The sequence below is a fragment of the Rhea pennata genome, chromosome 6, assembly GCF_028389875.1.
Source record: "Rhea pennata isolate bPtePen1 chromosome 6, bPtePen1.pri, whole genome shotgun sequence".
NCBI classification, from domain to species: Eukaryota; Metazoa; Chordata; class Aves; order Rheiformes; family Rheidae; genus Rhea; species Rhea pennata.
The window spans coordinates 27,624,430-27,645,941 of NC_084668.1; the positions used below are offsets into that span (position 1 = coordinate 27,624,430).

Sequence of the window (21,512 nt, forward strand, 5' to 3'; positions counted from 1 at the left end):
AAGAGGCAAATGTGAATACAAAGGCATAAAATTGTGGTTTTTTTAAACAGACATTGAGATCTCTTAATTTATATATTTTTCAAAATTTTCTAGAAGAATCAAACAGCTCATTTAAACAATTACAATTAAAAATACAAGAAAAGTAGTGTTAGGTAATGAATAGTCACTACATTTATCCATGTACTACAGTCTTACAAGGATCTAATTATTTAACTTGCAATTTCCAGTTGCTAATTAGCATAGCTGATAAATGAATTGAAAAGGATTAAAGTAGTCATAACTCAATATGAAAAACTGCCCTCCAAAAATCTTTATGATTTTCATTTAAAGATTAGTCAAACAGGATTTTTGTTCTCTGCAAAAGCAAATATACACACACACACACACACAGAAGATTAAATAGTTTCAAAATTGGTTAGCTTATTTTCACATAGGTGAAAACTGAGTAATCTTGTCTCCCTCTCTTTAAAGTTGTACTCTGTGTTCTCAGTTTTACATAAAGCACTAAAGTTCCTCTAAACCTCACAAAACAAACCAACCAACTCAAGAGGTACTGATTGCCATACATATTGCAGATGTATTTTGCTCCTTTTCCTGAATTTTTAGAAGTGATCCTGATTTTAGATGTCTTTGGCCATAAGATTTCCATTAGAGCCAAGACAGACAAGCACACACATAATTATGAGCCAATCTGAATGGCAATAAAATTATAAAATGCTATAACATTATAAAACAATTGTATCTACTCTAATGTCACTGCAAAGGATTTAACCTTGAAGGTCTGAATGTTTGCCTTACATGTTATTTTGATTTCTTGCACATAATCATCAACTCAAACTTTAGATGGAAAAGAAGTGCAAGTGAATGCATTCATTTTGTAACTTCTGAAAATCTCATGCACTAGGAGATAGAATATCTCCATTTAACAAACTGATGCAGTACAAAATCAATTCTCAAATAGAGGTCTGATGAATTCTACTTTGATCCTCAGTATGAATTTAATACTAAGTTTCCCAGTGTATAGTTTGAACCATAAACCTGTCCAGAGACTAGAACATCCAAAATCATTATATGCTGTGTCTAAAGTTCATGCAGGTCTACGTAGTTCTAGCAATCTTACAGTGAAGTTGTGTTTTCACTGAGAACTTCCCCAGAAGAGCGAGCTCTTCGTGCTTTCAGGGCTGCTTCTTCAGTCAGTTGTTACAGTTGTAGATGCTAGTTGAGCATCTAGCACAGCTGTTTTCATTCTTCATCCTGACTCTATACATTAGAGTATTGTATGCAATTCATTTTTAAAAACACTTAAGCAAAAAAAAAAAAAAAAAGAAAGAAAAAGAAAAAAGGTTTATTTCTGTACAGCTAACACAAGTGTAAATAGGATGAATTTGAGGAGTCACTTCATGAATTTTCAGTCACGAACTCATTGTTCAGAAATAAGTCACTGTATGCTACACTGAACCCCTAGTTGCATTTTCATTTCTGCAGCAGAAAAGAAGTCATACAGATTTGAAAACAGGATAGAAATAAGAAAGAAGCAACCTTACATAATGAAAGTTGGTGGGGAGGGGAACTATCTCTTCAGATAAACTCGTACATGATATAACATGGTAAAAATTAAACTCTTCAAACCATAATTGACTCTAGTGCCGAGAGAACATGAAAACAAGTGATGTTACAACTACATCTATGCTTAAACACTTTCTCCCTACTGCAATCCTGACTCAGGCTAAGCAAGATGTAAGGTTAAGGCAGATTATCAAGGTTTTAGTTTTTGTATCTAAATACCTATATTTGGTATTAATAGCAATTGGTAAAAAAAAGTCTTTGCTTCTGGAAGACTTGACCATTCCAAGGCCACAGTACATAACACAAAGTAGAGAGATGTAGCAAGAGAGGAGATGGTGCTAGAAACTATGCTTGTAAAAGAAATACTTATTTTCAGAAATGCCATGAAACTGCACATTTAATAAAAGAATACAAGGAGATATTCATTACTGAGCCAAGAATTAACAAATAGCTGCTGTGTACCGCCAACTAGTTGCCTATATTCCCAGAAATATTTATACTGAAATGATGCTAAAAACATCCTTACACGGTTAAGATTATCATACTTTGGACTCTGAGGGTCAAGGGTATCGGTAAATTTCTATCCAAATTTTTGAGACTGAAGTAAAACAATGTATCAACTGAAATCACTGCTACATCAGTATCCTGCTAATAGTTTAATGCAAAAAACACCGACTGAAAAGTGATATTTAAAAGTACAGTTTACAGCATGTAGAGTCTTGGATATTTATTTGCATTTTTAATACTCAGGAATGCGGGTGTAGCTCTTTCCACACCCACTGCAACAAAACTTTCCATTACTAATTTCATAACAGCTGTTCAGAAATATTTAGTGCTACCTCATTTTATACTAGGTTTGACGTGATTTCCCTTTAGCCTGTAATGCTCACTTAACAGCAAACATTTTTGCTCACAGTATTGAGTAACAGTTTTCAAATAGGATAAGTTGAACAAATAAGGAACTTTCAAAACATTACTATCAATAAAATACTCCTTTAGCTATAGATAATCATGCCTTGTTGATTAGTTTAATGTGAAAGCATTTTATTTATTCTTAAAGTATTTCAAGTACAAACTCTACTTACAAGGGCTACAACGTTTTTGTTGAACAAGGTAAGGTTGGCTTATGAAATACTGTGCTTTATATAAAGTTTAACATTAAAAAGTCTCATGATTAGGAAAATTCTGAAATCATTTGTCAGCCAAAATATCAACCATATCTCCAATGACATTTGAATATTATTCAAGAATCAGGTTTTTAAATACCTGAGTGTGAAAGTGACATTTTGTCAAGTTTGCCATCTACAAATGGAGGAACTCAACTCTACCAACTTGCCTTATGTTTTTCCTTCTCATATTAAAACAAACAAGAATCCTTATACAACTGACCATACAAGACAATTAGAAGTGCTTGTTCAGAGGGTTTTCTACTAGAAAAGAGAAGATAACTGTAATACTGTAACTATTTTATCACATTTATTTGATTGGCAGCAATAGTATATAAATACCTTATTTCATGATCTAAGACTAGATGGTAGGTAGGAGAATTTTCTCATTCTTACATCACTGCAATATTTTTCTGTAAGTCTGACCATTAAATACTGTATGTGTTTTGTTACATTGTCCTCAGAGGACACATCATCAACTTCTTAGTATCTGAAACCTATGACCCCCAAAACAGTATTACAAAATCTGACTGTTAAAATTCTGGGAATTGGGGGAAATAATATGTATTCTTATTGTCACTTTTTATATTCAATATGCCTGTCACCCATAGAGTTCTTAAAGACTTTAAAAATTCAACTCTTTTGAAAAGGTCGAAGAATTCATGGACTGAGACCATATGCAGTAAGTTGCTGCTGACCACATCTGGAAGGGATTCAGTTGGCTTTCTCATTTTGATTTACAAACGAATCAGGAAAAAAAAAAATCAAAAATGAAGGTTACAAAATTCTGCATCTACAAGATATTTAGCAAAATGGTGGAGAGAGGAGAAGAATCTAATCAAATGAAGAACATGAATTTTAGGCTTTCTATAAACGAACTGCAGAATGCCATCATTCTTTGGTTTGGTTGTTTCCAATTAAAACCAGCCTGTAAAGTGGCAGGTGTAAGAGAATGTTTAGCATGTTTATTGCCTAGTGCATTTCTTCTATAAGACGGTTTTTGTTCAAATTTCTAGTACTACATTAATTCATTTAAAATGGAAATAAGCCCCCATGACCCTCAAAAAAAGTCAGACTGGAGGACTGCCTGTAATTACAATGGCAGACAATCTGCTTTTGGAGCAGCGAGACTCCTCTTCAGAAAGCAATCTACTACTAAGTCATAAGGAACATTTTCTCCATTGTCTTAGTTTCTTTTACACAAATTCATTCAGAAATTCCTAAGTTAACTTCATTACATACTACTGTAGCATTCAAGCATTGGTTACAAGTCTTGACCACATTGTGACAGCTGTTTACAGAATAAAAGTCTCTGCTATGACATTTTACAAATAAAAATGTTTTGGACATACATCTCTAGATGCTTGTACAATTACGTTTATGGCATGAAATTATGAAAATCATTCACTTAAGATGCATGAAAACTGATTTTTAAAATGCTATCTCAATAAAACCTTTTAACTAAAATACTGTTTTTGTATCAAAGGGAGTTTTGGTGGGTTTTTTTTAATTCCGTCTTTTGAAATGGGTAAACTCTTCAGTTGTCAACCATCAAATCAAGAGAGGATTTCTTTTTTAAGTAGATGTAACAATTAGTTTAATTTTTACACAGATTCACTCCCTTGCAGGCTTTTCATATATTATATAATACAGAGCTAGGTTGGTTTACCTTTGCAAGTCATCCATAAGGACTAGTTTGACTTATAACAATACACTACAATGATTTATTGCACATAATAACAACATATGAAATTTGGATACTGCTCCATCCCAAATTCATGCACAAACATGGGTCAGACCTCAAAAAATACATAGATATTTAAAAAACTGATAATGTTTACAATTTAAAAAACACAAGTTATGACAATTCTGCTTGGTGGAACTTTTAAAACAGATGTTACTATTTCGTATTATCTTTTGGAATCACTGAAAAATATTGAAAGTATTAAGAATGTTCATTTTAAAAGGACTGTTAGTCTGAAAAATATTACCTACTATTCTTGAATTATATTAAAAAGTAACTCATTTCTCAAACTGAAAAGTCACTCCTACATTGGTAACACATAACTGAAGACATTAAGCACACTACATAAAAAAAAAATCAAAACATTTTGTATGGTTGTACCACTTCTGAGCAATATATTAGCTGGACAATTCAAATTTTAAATGATTTTTAGTATAAAATTTATATATCGATTTGTTGTGCAAACAGTGCAGTTTCTTCTGAAATATACTATCATCAGTACATCTTATTCTCAAATACAACAGACTAGTTATTGCTAGTGTAAACCTGAATACAGACCGGTTATTAGTCAGGTTGCTCTACTCATGTAGCAATACCATAAAATAAAGCATGCTCTAGCACGCTGCATGGCAAACTAAATTATTGCCTCAGTGAGCTTTGGAAAGCCAACCTCATTTGTGGTCCCTTCAGCACTTTAAGTTCTTCAAGCAATACCAGAATTTAAACATAGCCTTGCAAGGCAAGCAGAACATCAAAGGATGCTAGTCTATGTGCATTCCTGGCCAGGAAGCCAGTTAGTTTTGTCACAGAATGTAAGGACATGGGGGTTTTTTGGAGTACCCCTTCAGACAACAATAAAGTTTCTGAAAAGTGAGTCTCCAAGACAAAGATATAGCAGTCCAGAAAGTCACAGAAAAAAATATAATCATAAGTTAAACAACTTGGAAGATTTAAGTTACTATATTTAAGTTACTCTTAAGAACCCACTGTCATAGGTGTTAATTACCATACTGTTGCCTCAAAAGTAGCTGACTTCATTTTCAAGGAAGTACTAAAAACACCCTTAATACAAAAGGCAGCATAGGCAAGGCCCCGAAGTTATTCTTTCCCCAAAATTCATTTCTAGATCATCTCCACTAGCTCTGTGCAAATCACAACACTGGAAAGCCTCATTAAAAACATCAACCAAACAAACAATTTTCCCACTGTACTCCTTTCAGGGCCTGAAAGAGGTAACTTGAAAAGAAAAAGATTATTTGTATTTAGTTAAATGTTTTTAAAAATAATAAATGCTACAAAAAATAAAACCAGCACCAGTTATAAAGAACAGATTTAAACAATACTACCACACAGCAAAACATTTAATAAATGCACGCATTAATTTCTTCTGATAAGCTTTGGTCAAGAAAATCCAGCCATTCTATGGCCACAACTCTCCCACACCCAGCTCACTTGCTGTGCAACCAAGTCACCATGGAGTGAAGCTGTGAAGCAGGCAATAAGCTGCCCACAAATACAGACTGAGATCTAAAAGGAAAATGTCAAAACATCAAAACTGATGAAGAAAATGTTAAGAATATATATATTTAAAGCAAATTCAATTCATATCTGTTAAAAATGGAAATCATTAACCACTACGAGGGTGCAGAACAACACTACAAGAATAAGGATGGAATATTGCATTAGTAGTTTCCAATTTGCTTGTTTATTCAATATTTCTAAGCATTTAAGCTATTACTTATTCATTAGTAGAAAACCAGCACATCTTTGCTGTTGAATTATCACATTTTCTGTGGTAATGCATAAATAAATAAATAGAGATAGATCAATGGTAACACATAGCAGCTACTGTTTCAAACAGGTAAGGTATTAGTATTACACCATATGTCCCCTACATATCCGTGATGCCATCCCATACTTCAGCACTACAGACTAACCCATGCACGCTGAACACGCTCTCACTGCTTATAATCCATTCTTGGCTGGTCTCACTTCCAGTCCTGCTGACACAATATAGCCGACAAAGATTACAGTTTAACCAGGAAAACAACCCCCTAAAATACTGCCTCCAAAGAACCTGGATGTGTAGCCAGATCAAAACACAAAGGAATAGATATGAATCCTACTGAGAAGTAACTATTAAAAGATCAAGATTAATAATATGATTCTATGATAATAGCTGAAAAACATGGCTATTTCTCTCATTAACCATTCATCTATAAACTTCTGAGTAACATTTCATTAGTCTGCTTACTCTTAAGTAACGACTAAATCTCAACTTCTCTAGAAGATACTTCAAAATAAAGGAAATTTTTCTATAGAAAAATTTCTGAGGAGCAATCCAAGTAAAAAAATAACACGTTTAAGAAAGAATGCAAAAATTCTCACTACTTTCCATATGTGCTGTTTGGGAAAGCAAAAAGGAGACTAGTTCTGTTACACAAACATAGAGCATTACCTGTGAAAGCAGCAGATTTTTCATATCCTACAATCTACAGAAAATCTACAGCTTCTCTCTGCATCTCCGGTTCCCCATAATAAAGGACTTGATTCTGGCTTTACAAAAGCATTAGATGTTATTGTTTGCTAAGAAAACAGTTATTTCTAGGTCCTACTACATTTCTGGAGTTCAGTATATTCTCTGACTCCTCCAGAGTGATAAGGTGCCTGCACCCCTTATAACAGGATGAGTTCTAAAAATAGTACATACAAATTGGTCTGTTCAAGTGTCCCTTACTTTGGAATATCTCCTCTGAAACTAGTCAAGGAATTTTAGTAGAAATAAATTCTTACCCTATGTCAAGTCTAACACAATCATATCACTGTTCTGACCAAGAATGATCATACTCTAAAGCTTCTGTAAGGGTTCTCCAATTTAGAAGGCTTTTTCAAACAAAGCTTTTCAATGCTTTGATATTGGTAACTGATGTTATTTACTGCTTGCTACTCCATAGTTCTCAATTTAAACACAGTCTTTTAAAATAAATAATAGTACCAGGCTTTCTCAAACACACAAGATAGATACGCTTCACTGTTATATAGTTTCCTTCTCAAATACAAGACTGAAATACGTGTGTTTCTTGCTTTGTCAATCCTTCTGATGAAGGCTTATGTGACGACTAGTATTTCCTTCCAAGTATCAGATGATTGTTAATCTAAAGAGTCATTAGAATTGATAACTGAAAACAGGTCAGAGTTAAGGTATGTTGCTGGCCAATATCATTAACAGTTGATTAAAGAGCTCAGTCTTCTAATTGCACATTTTCAAAGTGGTGATTGGAGGAAAAATGGCAAGAAAAAGATCATAGGGACTGCACTCTGATAAAGGGAGACAGTGGAATTATGAACTGATGAGGTCCAGAATTACTTTTAATTAAATCTTTTGGAAAACTGACAACTCCATCTTATTTTTCAGCCTTGATAGCAAAGATTCATTCAGTGTTCCTTCTCCATTTGAACTGCTCACTAACTTTCACTTAAATATTTAAAATCAGTAACTGCCAGACATCTTTGTAGTCTGACTCAGTATGCCAAACATAGGAGAAGGAACAAACCCAGCAGTCATATTTTTTTCAAAATAAAAATGTAAAAATTAAAGTAACAAAATGCAGCAGATTCACTTGTTTCAAAAGAGATTAAAAACAGACTTTTCAAAATTAGGCACCCATTTGATTACAGGAGAGACTGCTCATACTCTCCAGTTAAACTTACTCTTCATCTCTAATACAGAGAACACTGTAAATGATGGTGCAAGAGCAAAACAAAGAAGTAGGTCAACAAAGATCACAAAATCTGCATAGGGCTACAAAGATGATCAGAGGACTGAAGCATCTGCCCTATGAGAAACAGTTGCGAGAGCTCAGAACGGCTGCAAGGCTGTTTAGCCCGGAGAAGAGAAGACTGAGGGGAGATCTTATTAATGTCTACAAATATCTTAAGGGGTGCGTGTCAACGGGATGGGGCCAAACTCTTTTCGATGGTACCTAGTGACAGGACAAGAGGCAACAGGCACAAACTGAAACACAGAAAGTTCCACCTGAATATGAGGAAAAGCTTCTTTACTGTGAGAGTGACAGAGCACCAGAACATGTTGCCCAGAGAGGTTGTGGAGCCTCCTTCTTTGGAGACATTCAAAGGCTGTCTGGATGCAACCCTGCATGCTCTAGGTGACCCTGCTTGAGCAGCAGAGTTGGACTAGATGATTTCCAGAGGTCCCTTCCAAGCTGAACCATTCTGTGATTCTGTGAAATCCAAAAGTAAGCGTTACTCTTTAACTGAATGCAAAATTATTTGTTCGGTGACATCACCTACTGACATTGCAATAGTTGTTACTAAACATATGGATGCTGATGCCAAGCAATGGTAATCTGCTGCACTTAGAAGTACAAAACAAGCCTCCTTGAAAGACTCTCCTGGAATTGCCACTACGAGGAAGATGCACAGGTTATGATTTTTCCATTATTGCTTCCGTAGTAATGCTCAGTATGTTTTAGTAATGGATGTTTCCATGTTCCAGAAAAACTTTTTGTCCATTTAAATCTCTGACCATCTGTTTTCCTGCTGAAGAAACTTATCACCATGTCCTACCACTGTACGGAGAACTAGTTGTTGACAAGCACTGGGAGGGAGACAAAGGAAGAGCAAAGAGGGAAACTGGGCCTCTTCCTGACTGTTCCTGAGCTAGATGCTTATGCTTTTTAGAAGTTAAGCTTTACAAACAAGTGTTTATCTTGCATCAAAATAGAACTTTCTCTGCAACCTGGTATCACTTTTATCTCATTAGGTATCTGCTTATACTAAAAGTTTCTTTTGGGAAATACAATATAACACACCCAGAAATTATTTGCAAATGTCTTCCTGTAGACAAGTAAATTGCCTGCTGCTCTGGGACCACGGGGTGAAAAAAGAACCAGCCATTTCTGGAACTGTGAATGCTAAATTCTAAACTAAGCCATAGATATAGAGGGTAAGTTTTTGATAACTTCAGAAGCACAAGTCTGGCTGGCTCATAGTACAAACAAACACATGGCAAAGATGAAACTTTATGATTGTTTCCTATTTTAAGAAACACTGATTGTCAAAACAGTTCGGTTCGCTTTCATCAATTTCCATAAACTTCACAGTACCAAATTCTTACATGTCTATTATTAGTAAAGCTCCTAATTTGCAGTTAGCAACCTGAAGATGCTTAGAGCATATTTTGACCACAAGAACTTGTTCAATGACATTGCATATAACATTTTTCATACTAGCTCCACTACAGAAGTTTTGAGAATAGAAGTCTTTATGCAGTATGGTTAAAAGGATTTACTTTTTATGTAAATTTGATGAAGACCTTACCATATTTATTACTAACATAACTAAATTCAAAAATAAGCATTATTAAATATCACAGAACATGAACAAATTTTAAAATGAGAAAGTACATTGTTACTAAAATATTTTCCTTTATAATGGAAAAATATTTTTTGTTGTTTTTTTGGGGGGGAAGATTACATATCGGAACTCTGGAAAGTATTGTAGAAGAAACTATTAATGCTGCTAAAATGAAAATATGCAGAAACCACAATGCTAAAAGCAAGCCTAAACCTCTCAAGCACACATGCAAGTAGTTGCATGCAGGAAGCATTCAAATACCATCACCTACCTCCACTTTCCACCTTTGCAAAGAAATATAAGCACTTTAAAAAAAAAAATCTTTCTCTTTACTTTTTGATTTGAAAGTGAAAAACTAGTGTGCATTACCTTCCAAAAAAACCCAAACAAACAAAACCCCTCACCACCTGCAATCTTTATCTCCAAATAAGAAGTCACATTCAGCAATACTGGCTCCGTCAGAAGGGTGAAGGACAATTTTCTGCTGCAACTGACCTCACTATGACTGAAGGGGAAACAATTACATTTCCCTGGGATTCGTATTTACGTACTTTGCAAGGTTTCTCCTACATACTAATGCATTCTTTATTCCCATAGGGCTGCCTTTAGTGGTAAAAAGATCTGTCAGGTACAAACATGTTCTCAGATTTTCAGTCAGTTGGTCTGCTTGTCACTTCTCAGCTTCTATCTTCTGCAATCCACCTGGTAAGCTAAGAATTTCTGCCATCAAAGTAAGGCAGGAAGTAAATTTCAATTTTTGCCCACAGTATCTTTGGTTGAAAGTTCTTTAAAAATGAAACAGGAGGCATCGCCTAAAAACAAAAAGTGTCCCACTCCAACAAAAACAATTCAGAAATACAACATATTATTCTCTCTCCAGAGTAATTTTTTTTCCGACAGACATTTGAATCAACAGCTGGTAGGCATTCTAACTATACTTGCCAGCATCGGATGCTTCATAAAAACAAAGTCTCATAGATTTGAGTAGCAAATGTTCAAGGATATTGAAAAATACAGCATTTATATAGCCATCTAGTTACTTACATTGTTGTTGCGTGTTTCTACTGCTGGAAACTTCCTGACTATGAATTTGACAGCAGATTCCAGGTTTTTGTCAATAAGATAGGATGGTTTGGCTTTCGGGTCACCACATGCCTATAAAAAAAATACAATAAAAATTAATTCATCATCTAAAGTTAAGCAGTTACAAATCTGAAGACAAACTAGAAAGATTCTTTTCTGGTTTTAGTGAGCACGTGATAAAAATGAATAGGCAAAGTGCAGGGACTGTCACAGCTGAAATATGCAATGGGAGACAGTACAGAGATGCTCTTCTACTGAAAAAGATGCATGGAAATATCAAAGCAGTTAGTGCAGAACAGCAGTGGGGAGGGGACTCAATCCTAAAAGAAGGGAAAAAAAAAAAAAAAAAAAAAAAAAAGCTGTTTTCTTTTTACTGCTATTCCTGGTTTGAGGTAGTGTGGTATTCATCTGGAGTTAATGAACTGTTAGAAAATTCAATCATGCCATCATCTGTAGAGGACAGTACTGGGCGCATTAAATGATTTAACTATCCTTTTGTGAAACAAAACTAAAAATTCCACCACCAGACTGTATTTAAGCTTTCCTCAAAAGCATTAACTCCAAGACAGTTTTCCATTCCACAGTAAAACCGCCAGTACTTGACTCAATTATCATATTCCCTTAAATTAGGATCATATTAAAATTTACTCAACATCTGCTCATTTCCTTTACTCTTCCAGTAGCACAAGGTGTGCTTTAAACCAGCTTTCAATAAATATCATAAAATTTTGATTCAAACAAAAGTGTCAGCTAAGTTTTAAGTCTCTAAAGTACACTTATGTAGTCACATGAGAATAACAGGTTCTGTGGACAAACTGATGAAGCATCATCCATTTTTGTGAACTAAAGTACATATTATCCGACACAGGCTACTTTTTCCTCATCTTCTCTGAATAACAAGCCATGCAATAAAGTTTAGTTGTGAGAAACATAAAAGCAGTGTTATTTATATGATATAATTTGTGCTCAAATTGTATTTTGGTTCAAACATTTATTTAGTTTTAAAGTCCTCATACGGATTTGAAAGTAAGTTTTGTTTCTCATGCAAAACTATAAATTACATGCTACGTTTTTTGCTATGCAACATAGTAAACTGGAATGACAGCTCATTTAAACTTTTCCACATTGATTTCTATGACTGCGGATTGTAGAGACAGGAGTCATGGAATATGAGACTGATTCTGAAAGCGGGCAAGCGGGCAAAGGGAAGGTGAAAAGCTTTGCAAACCTTCCAAACTTGTCCTTGCTGGGAAAGCATTGTAATAAAAAGAGAGAAAAAATACATATAAACAAAAGATTCTTTAATTCTAAAATACGTTACATTTAAGTGAACTAATATACTAGTATCTACGTCCAAAAAAATGTTATGACTGTCTGTTATTATATAGAGCATACTTTCTACTTGACGGCCATTAATCTAACACTGAAACACATCTACATTCACTCATTAGAATTTTACTACTGTACAAAGCTCTGAGTATATGTTGCAACATGGCACTTCTAATAGTATTTCCAAACTAAGTTCAGGCAGGGAGAGAAAAGGAGTTAACAACAAACATCACATGCATCTACAAGGGGAAAAAGAAGGAGAGAGACTCAGTGAAGTTTTACATACCTGAAAAAGAAACGGTAGCCAAGAAAAACAAAACAAAAACAGTCATTATTTAAGTTTCTAATACTCCTACTGGCAATATGGCAATGACCACCATGACATATACTAACGTACTACTCTTTAGTACCAAACCGCTAAACTCTGCTAATTTTTCCCACAGCAAATGCTAAATTTTATTAAAATGTCCTATCAGTAATACTTTAAGACGAATTTATAATAAAAATAAAACAATTCAGCAGCATCCACACCATCAATTAGACACAAAATAGATTCAATATCTGCAGAGCAGCAACCATGCCACAGATCTGTTCTATATGCACTTTAAAGTCTTTGCACCATTTGAAGAGTAAGAATTATACTGTAAATAGTTATGTCAAAAAATTAAAGAATTCATGTTCCAAATTTTCAAAGTCTTAATTAACTAGATGTCATGAGTTTGCCAGAACTCAGATTATTTCTATTATTCTCTTGGCCACATATTATACAACTTTTTCTACTCAAAGAAGGATTAAAAACTAAGAAAAAAAAAGCTTAACAAACAACATATATTTGTGTTCCACTAAATTCCAACATGGTTGCCCTCACACAGGACAGGAGAAATCTTAAATTTGCCACCACTGACTTCTGAAATTTGTCATTCTGAATTCAAATATTGCTTTCACACACACTATTTCTTATTTTTTTCCTAGCAATAGAAATTTATCCTCCTATAAAGCAGCTCTGGCAGAAAAAAGTAAACATCTGCAAGATACATGGGGTTAACGATATAATTCAGATATTTCTAAAACTTCAGCTTTTAAAGAGCTATAAAGCCTACCTACATGGACTTGATAGAAAGAAGACCACATGCAACACCAAAGGAGCAGGTCAGGGCCTTTTCCTTCTCTCTCGTATTCTGTAATGGCCCTAGCTCAGCTCATTTCTAAGAATTAACGTTGTCTGATTACTCACCCATCTTGCATCTTTGCACCTATATTGTTACCTACATTCAACATTACAGGTAAAACAGGCCATATAAAACCAAACTTTTCCTGAAACTGCAAATAGACCTATGAAGCTCAAATTCAGTACGTTTTACTGAATAAAGTACAAAAAAAATGCAAATACCCAGACCAGTTGTAGCATATCTTTCTCTGGGAGTGGGAAGTGGGAAACTGTGATAAGTCATATAATTTTGTGCCATACAAAGAACAAAGACATTGAGCACAATGGACCTACATAGGATAGAGATTTTTTTAAAAAAAGTAGGTTTTTGCTTTTAATTATTGGATTAGTCAATACACCCTCCCATCAGTATGGTAATAGGCATGAACATTATGGTACAATTCATAAACATCATTTTGCCATATGGAGCTCTGTAGCACTCAAATAGGACTGCTGCAGTTGGCTACTGCTCAAAATTCTTATTTGATCAGACCCAAATGCCACTTTTCCACCTAACTGGGCTCCAATTACCTTTCCCCCGCGCCCCCCCCCCCCTTTTTTTTTTTAAGGTAAAAAGAATGATTACATATTTCTGAGCTTTAAATAAATAATAATCAACAATTAAAAATGCTCTTACTACTGTAACATGCCTAGAATACAGCACTGAAGCTATGAGATTCCAGCTGCTTCAGGCCTGAAATCTTGCACTCAAAGAATCTCCCAGAAGTCATCTCTAAATTCTTTTGTACATTACTATACAGCTGTCAAGCAGCTCTGGCAAGAAAGATGATGCAAAGCTATCATTAAGACTAACTTATGAATTAAAAAAAAAAACCCACAAAACCACTGACTATACAGACACTAAATTTCTATCAAGTCACAAAGCATTTTTTTGCACAGGCACTTCAGAAAGGTACCCTACCATAAGCTCTCAAAGGAAAGTAAACATTCTTCTTGATCTGATACTCTGCAGCCAACTTTAGCAGGAACAAAATTATTTCTAAAGCTAAAAGACTAATGATTCAGCATTTTTATTTTCTATCAGACCATGTAAATCATTAGAGTCAGGAAAACAACTACGAAATAATTTACTATGCTCTGCATTTTAAATTAAATTTTTCCAATCTCTTAAAAAGTTGGGTTGTTATAAAACAAAATTTAAAAATTATACTTCATTTGATGTTATTTCGTTCTTCTATAATATTTTCAGATTGATAATGAAGAACACTAGATAGTCTCATCCTCTAGGTTGCACTCATTAAGAAGCAACCTGCAAGAAAACATTCAACAATAAACCTCCCTTAAGAAGAGCACAGGACCCATGAATTTAACCAGCAGCCTGAATTTCAAATAAAAGCTAAGAATTTGCTTTCAGTTAGTCACTTTTGTTGGTAAATATTCAAAGATTTCTATTATTTAAATTAAAAAAAGAAACACTCCTGTACTATTCACAGTTCCCTACAGCACATTTTTTTTGACACACATGAAAAGCATGCACAGTAAAAATGTTCTTCTTCCTCTGCATCAGTTGTTGACAAAGACTCTACTCTAAATTGTATCTATAGTAAGTTTGAATGCCTGGGTGGGGTTGGGCAGCCTATAAAATTATACCAAATAATACATAGCAAAGAAATATTCAAAGAGGCAGGCTCATCATTAACTCTAGATTTCTGTGGCATAAAGCATACTATCCTTCATTTCTGTCATGCATTTAAGACTAATGAAATTACCAGCTGAATCTCTAATTGTGAAAGAGGCAAGAACACCGAGAAGGACAGAGAGGTGAATAACACTGCCAAGCTGCTCTGAAGGTGAATACATACGGGAACAGTGCACCCGATGTTCATCTCTGCACCTCTGGTGAAACCTACCAGCTACAACAAAACCTGCAACTGTTTTGCTCTATCTTAGGTTTTGTGGAAGCTTAAATTTACTAGTAAACAGGCCTGTTCCAGACAAGCTTTGTGAATGAAGTCCTGTCCTTCTAGCTATGCAAGCGGCTGCAAGCAGCAGTCTACCACACGTGGGCAAATTATTATAGTTTAATACTAATGTGGTTAAAATTTAACAACTTTCCTACTCTCGGATCAAGTACCAAGACTTGACTTGGACCAAGTAAATAACAGTAACAGTCTTTGCAATTACATATATGGACACTTCTACAGAGGGTATACCTATTTTTTAGGTATAAAAATAGCTTATATACAAAAATACAAATAGGCATGTGTATATAAACTATGCTAATAAATTCAACTACAGCTGTATTGTTCCCATGATTCAATACAGACTGAGCTGTAATACAGATTGAAAGTCTCCAGATAATTTCTGGACAGTCTCTATAGACTCGGATATATTGAAAATAAGACTCAAAATTGTAGTAAATTTAACTGCTACTTCACTTTTCATGCACAAAGGTTCAACTGTTTGAAAGATACTGCACTTTCATATTAATTCAACAGAAATTAAAAGTGTTAAAAGTCAGTCCAAAGTTTCCTAGAGGTAAACAAGACACCCCCCCCCATTATTTGTTAATCAGTATGTCCAAAGCCCAAAGTATATACTTTAAATCCTAGTGTATCTACCTGAATATCCAAGATATTAGAATGTAAACACATGAAATCATTAGAAACAAGGCTAGAAAGGACCTCGAGAAATTGCCTAGTCTACCCTTGTTCCAAAGCAAGATCTGCTGTATCAATATTGCTCCCGTCAAACCTTTACTTAATGTCTCCAATGAACTACATTTAAAAAACTTTTCAGACATTTTTTTCCAAGTGTTTAACTATCCTTATCATTAAGAAGTTCTCAAAACTAACCTCAATTTTTCTTGCTACCCAAGTGATTTAACCCATCACTTCCTGTTCTCTGTGGTCACACTGAATCGGACAAGTTACAACCTTTTCTCTGCAACAGGCTTAAATACTTAAAAACTTGTTTCACTCTTTATATAAACTCACTTTAACATATATGTCTTCTTCCCATTTTCTAAATGCACCAGGTTTTCTACGCCTCTGATCATTCTCCTGTTCTGATCTAGTCTTTCTCCACATCTTTCTTGAACAGCACACTGAATCACATACTTCAAATGGACTTTGACATGGTCCCTGCAGAACAAAAGGATTGCTTCCTTTGTCTTACACTACCCAGCTCATGTATTTACAAAAACTTACATTTTTGCAATGGGATTTAGTTGACTCAAAGCCTTACTAAGCAGATCCTTTACATGTTGGCCTAAGTTTTCCATATCAGTGATCTGTTACCTCAATGATGAAAGCAATATGCTTGATTTGACACTACTTATATGTGATAAATTCATACTGTCCATTTGTGTTTGTAGCACCTATTTAAACAAGTGCTTGGTTCTACTAATTAAATACATAGTTGAAATGCAAAGAAAAATAGAGAGGAATTTCACTGCCACAAGACTTCATTTCCTTAAATATAATGTATAAAGAAAAACTTTAATAAAAGAAAACAGATAATGGTAGTATCATATCTACTTAAATTTAAAATGTAAAGCGTTAGTCTTTTTAGCTGCATCTCGTCTGCGTAAGATCTTAAAATCTCTTGCAACCAAAACCGGATGTACTTGTATCAGTGCATGGCAGGGCAAATGAACAGGAAATGGACGAGGTGAAGGGGAAAAAATAGCAATATCTACATTTGTAAGCAAACAAACAATGCAAGATGATTACAGGTGTCTACATAACACAGAAGAATAAGTCCATCTGGATTTCTTTTTGTATATTTGAAAAGATATCACTGGATTTTTTTTTCTTTTATATAGGTTAGAAAGTCACACTGTTTCTTTACAAAAATCAACACAGGGTTGTTTTTTCTTTTTTTTTTTTTTGTTTGTTTTGTTTTTTTAAAAAAAGAACTGCTAACATTTGTCAGGCAGTAATAACAACACTGCTCCACCCTAAGATACTTCTTGATGATTTGAGAACATTTGTTCCTCTCAATTCCAACCTTAAAATTCAAATGAGATCGTGAGTTTTTCCTCTCAGCTCAAAGGTCTGTGCTCCAACACAGAGCTCAGAGTGTAAAGGGTGATCTAATACTAAGCCTTTCCAAAATTTTCCGTGGCAATTGGAAATTCTGGCATGTTCTGCCAGTCACCTGTCTGTCTCTCCGACGGACTTCTGCAGTTTCCAGAACTCCATTACTTTGTGCTGCAGAACTACACTGGTACCCAAGCAAAACAGCAGCCCTTATGAAGTACTTTATGGGACTTGAGTCAAAGTAATCCACAACATATAAACTTTGTGAAATCCTTTCTAGTCCAGTTTTTGGACCTTTTGGAATATTTTTCCTTGTACCAATCCAGCGTAAAAGGCTGGAAGAGCAGCATTTAATTTCTGTTCCATCTTGGAATTCTAATCTGGTCAAGTTTTCATCATCCTATCACAGAAGACCTGATACAGCTCTCACAATATGTTTGCTGTTGCTCTTTCAACAAGAATATGCACTTGTAACTGCTGCAGAAGATGAGATAAATAGAAAAAGTACTCATTAAAATTTTACAATGGCTGACAGGCAACATCCTCAATACAGGTAAAAATCCAGTACTCTCAACTAAATATTAGATCTTGAGAATACTAACTGGTAATTAATCACTTGCTAAATGACTTTAAACCATGAGTTCATACTAAATTCACAATGGTTTCAAATCTTTGTTTTGTTCTTTACCTATGATTTCAGTTCAGTTATGCCATTCGTATCTAATTCAATTTAAGATTCTTATTTTTCAGCTACTATGTGATCGTCTGAATTGTGCGAGTCAGAAGTATTTGGTCTATTATTGACATTTTAAGAAAAAGTTTTGCACACAAACATAAAAGCTGTACATCAAATATCAATGTAATTAATGCTAAGTAACAAAGATTATCATTTTTGAACATATACTCTAAATCAAAAACTAACTTTTACTCATAACAGTTCTGTTGATAGTAATACTGCTGACACTCATCAAAACTGCACTTTCTAGATTTGCCAAGTCTATACTCCAGGTATTTTAACAAGGACTCTCTTGTGGCAAATTCCTCCTGGTATCCAAAGGATCTATAAGCAAAGTAAAAGAAAATTCCCAGAGAAAGGATTATTTCTCTGCCACCATTCTTGAACAATACATTTATTTTATAGTGCTAGAAGCTTTAAGCAAAGCTTACAAACACAGTAAGCCTCAGTCTGCTCTGACAGGTAACAACAAAATTCAGATTCCACAAGAGCCAGAATGGCATAAGAAAAATGTCATAATCGATTTAAACAGATTTAGTTGTAGTCGTATAATAGAAGAGCTAAATGGAAATGCAGTAATACAATTGTTAACCTGGATATTTAAGGATAAATACTTAAAGTAGAAGGAGTAAAACAGGAAAGAAAACAGTAAAAAAATCCCCAAGTTCACAACTAAGACTAAGCCCAGTAAAAAACAACAGCTGAAAGCAGTAGGCAGAGTCATTCTTCAAAATAAATAAATAAATCTAATTCCACGCCAGTCAAATGTTAATTGTGTCCTATCATCCTCTATTACCTTAGTAACTACGTATCATACTTTCTGCATCACTCACGAAGAAGCAAAAAACAACCGCTCAGGTAATATCTGTTGCTCTAAAACAGAGTATTTCAGAAGATAACAGCACAGAAGGTCAGCAAACAGGAAATGATGAGCAATTAACAGCTATAAGCTCAATGACATCAAAACTGAAATTTATATAGAAAAATGAAATACAAATGTTAGGTTTCTAATTGCTTTAAACAACTTCTACAATTCTTTAGGAACTAAGGAGTGCTAATGTGGCACTTTTAATAATAAAAAAAAAATCATAATCCTTTAGAAAATCTCTACTTCCTAGAAAGTAAATTTGCAGAAAGTTAATCTGCAGAAATCTGTAACCCTGTTATGAATACTTCACCTCTCACTTCCTCTTAAAAAACTTAAAACTTAAAAAAAAAAACTTAACCATTTCCTTTAACCGCAATACCGCAATACCACAGTACCACATCTGGTTATTTCTAGTAACTTGAGTTTCAATATCATTGTCCATAGAGAAAGCTATGGAACAGCAATTTTGAAACTGCTTGTTGATTTGGAACAGCAGTTTTGGAACTGATTGGGAGCAAGGGGGAGTAGGAATGAGGGGAGGAAAAACATCAAAAGAGAAGGAAAGAGGAAGTGCTCCAGGAAGTCAGCTACGCTGAAGTTGGTCTGAGGCATTTCTGAAGAGAGCTCTACAGTCAAAGTCAGTGATCAATCCTCAGATTTCTGGAGCTCTCCATTAAAGTTAGTTAGATACCACAGTCAGGTAGTGTTTACTATAGCTTAAGAAAATAACTATTTGAATATCTGCAGAGATATTCCCCCCCAAATCCCACAATTACACCAACAGAAGACCTAGCTTAGGCAAAATTAAATCACACCGTTTTTCAACCCACATCTCTCTCAAACTGTAACAACTGTACATACAAATGGCTTCAAGGTTTTGACATTTTTCCCCTATGAATAAAGAAATTCTCTTTTGTTTTAGAAGTATTTTTTATATTGTTATAATTATCGAATTGAAGCAAGCTTCCAACATACAAAGCTGCAAACTAAAAGGGAATCTTATTTCAATATCTGCCATTAACTACTTGTACTGCTTTGGATCAACACTGGATACTACAATCATGCTTCTGAACACTACAGTCATTTTTTTCCTGGAAACAAACAACACCTTTAAGTAAAATCAATACAGCACTTGGCTACACCAAGTCTTTAATACTTCTAGAGTAGAAAACTCCCATACAAGCCAAACAATTTCATGAAACAGGTATTTCTACTCAGATTTGTTAAGCAGGATCACTTCTTCCAGAAATTCAGGTTCAGAAGTCAGAGCAATACCTCCGCTTCACAAGCCAGCCTTGCACACTGAGGCTTACTAACTTGAGAGCTTCTGAACCACTGGATTCTTCCCAGGTCTCCAACAGAAAGTATTGCTACAGCACAGGTCAGCACATTGAGCACACGGACCGGCGCGGAGATGTTGACATGCTTCCTGCAAAGGTGCGCTTATCGTTTCAATGCAACGACTACAGTTTTCTTACAGATGAATGTGTCTAAGACGAAGCAATAAAATCTTAACCCAGATTCACTGCTGGAATGGAATTAAACGTGCCCACAAATTAAAACGATGTATTCAACATCAGAAAAATTAGATAAGCTAGTAAGCACAAGCAAAGCACCTGAGGTACTGGATAACTACGGGCTACTTTCTTCAACTGTGAAGCAAGATTTCCTTCACAGGAGAAGTTAGCTACTCGCCAAGACATAAACGTCTTTTCCCTTGGATAACAAGATCTGTCGCTTCCTGCCTCTCTGCACCATCCCGCCCTACGCAAGCGTTATCTTCTCTTTATTTTTTTAATAAGGCGCAGAACAGTTTGAGCACCGATGACAGCTTAAAACATCTGTTCCGCGTCCAACCAGAAGCTGCTAAGCAACCGCGCGCCCCGAACTCGTTGGGATTGCGCTCACGGGTCTCACCCGGGAGGCTCCCGCGCGGCGCCGTGCAAAGCCCGCGGCCGCTCCTGACTCACCGCGCCAGGCCGCGGCGGCGGCGCTCCCGCTCCCGCCCCCGGCCCGCGCCGCACGACATGGCGGGCGGCAGGCGGCGGCCGCGCCGGGCCTAGGCGCCGCCGCCGGGAAGGCGGCCCCGCCGCGGGCCCCGCCAGCCGCGGCTAGGCCACGGCGGAGCCGCCGCCGCCGCCGCCGCCGCCGGGGAGGCCGCCAGCCGGGAGGCGCCGGCAGAGCGCCGGCCCCGCCAGGGCCCGGGCCCGGGCGGCGGCGGGGATGGCGGCGCGGGCCGGGCCGGGCCGGGCCGCGACCGCTTCCCCCCTCCCCGGCGGGGCCCCCGCACCTTCTTGATGTTGTAGAGCCGGGTGAGCATGCCGACGCCGCGGTCGTTCAGGATGGTGAGCTTCTCCGCCAGCTTCTGCTGGCTCGGCTGCAGCACCGCGCGCGACATCCTGCCCCGCGCGCCGCGCCGCGCCGCGCCGCCCC

General features: G+C 36.1%; 1 protein-coding gene across 3 annotated transcripts in view; it reads right to left on the reverse strand.

The window, feature by feature from the left end:
- Positions 1–21,512, reverse strand: part of NCKAP1 (NCK associated protein 1) — a 61,931-nt gene extending 40,419 nt beyond the window's left edge. For 2 of the 3 annotated variants that reach the window (XM_062578766.1, XM_062578765.1), the window contains exons 1-2: positions 21,370–21,512; positions 10,897–11,007 (exon numbers count right to left, since the gene is read on the reverse strand). In XM_062578766.1, coding sequence (XP_062434750.1) covers positions 10,897–11,007; positions 21,370–21,477 — 219 coding nt within the window. In that variant the 5' untranslated portion in view covers positions 21,478–21,512. Of the gene's footprint in view, positions 1–1,120; positions 1,146–10,896; positions 11,008–21,369 lie in introns of those variants that run through there. The other variant, XM_062578767.1, reaches the window with a different exon arrangement.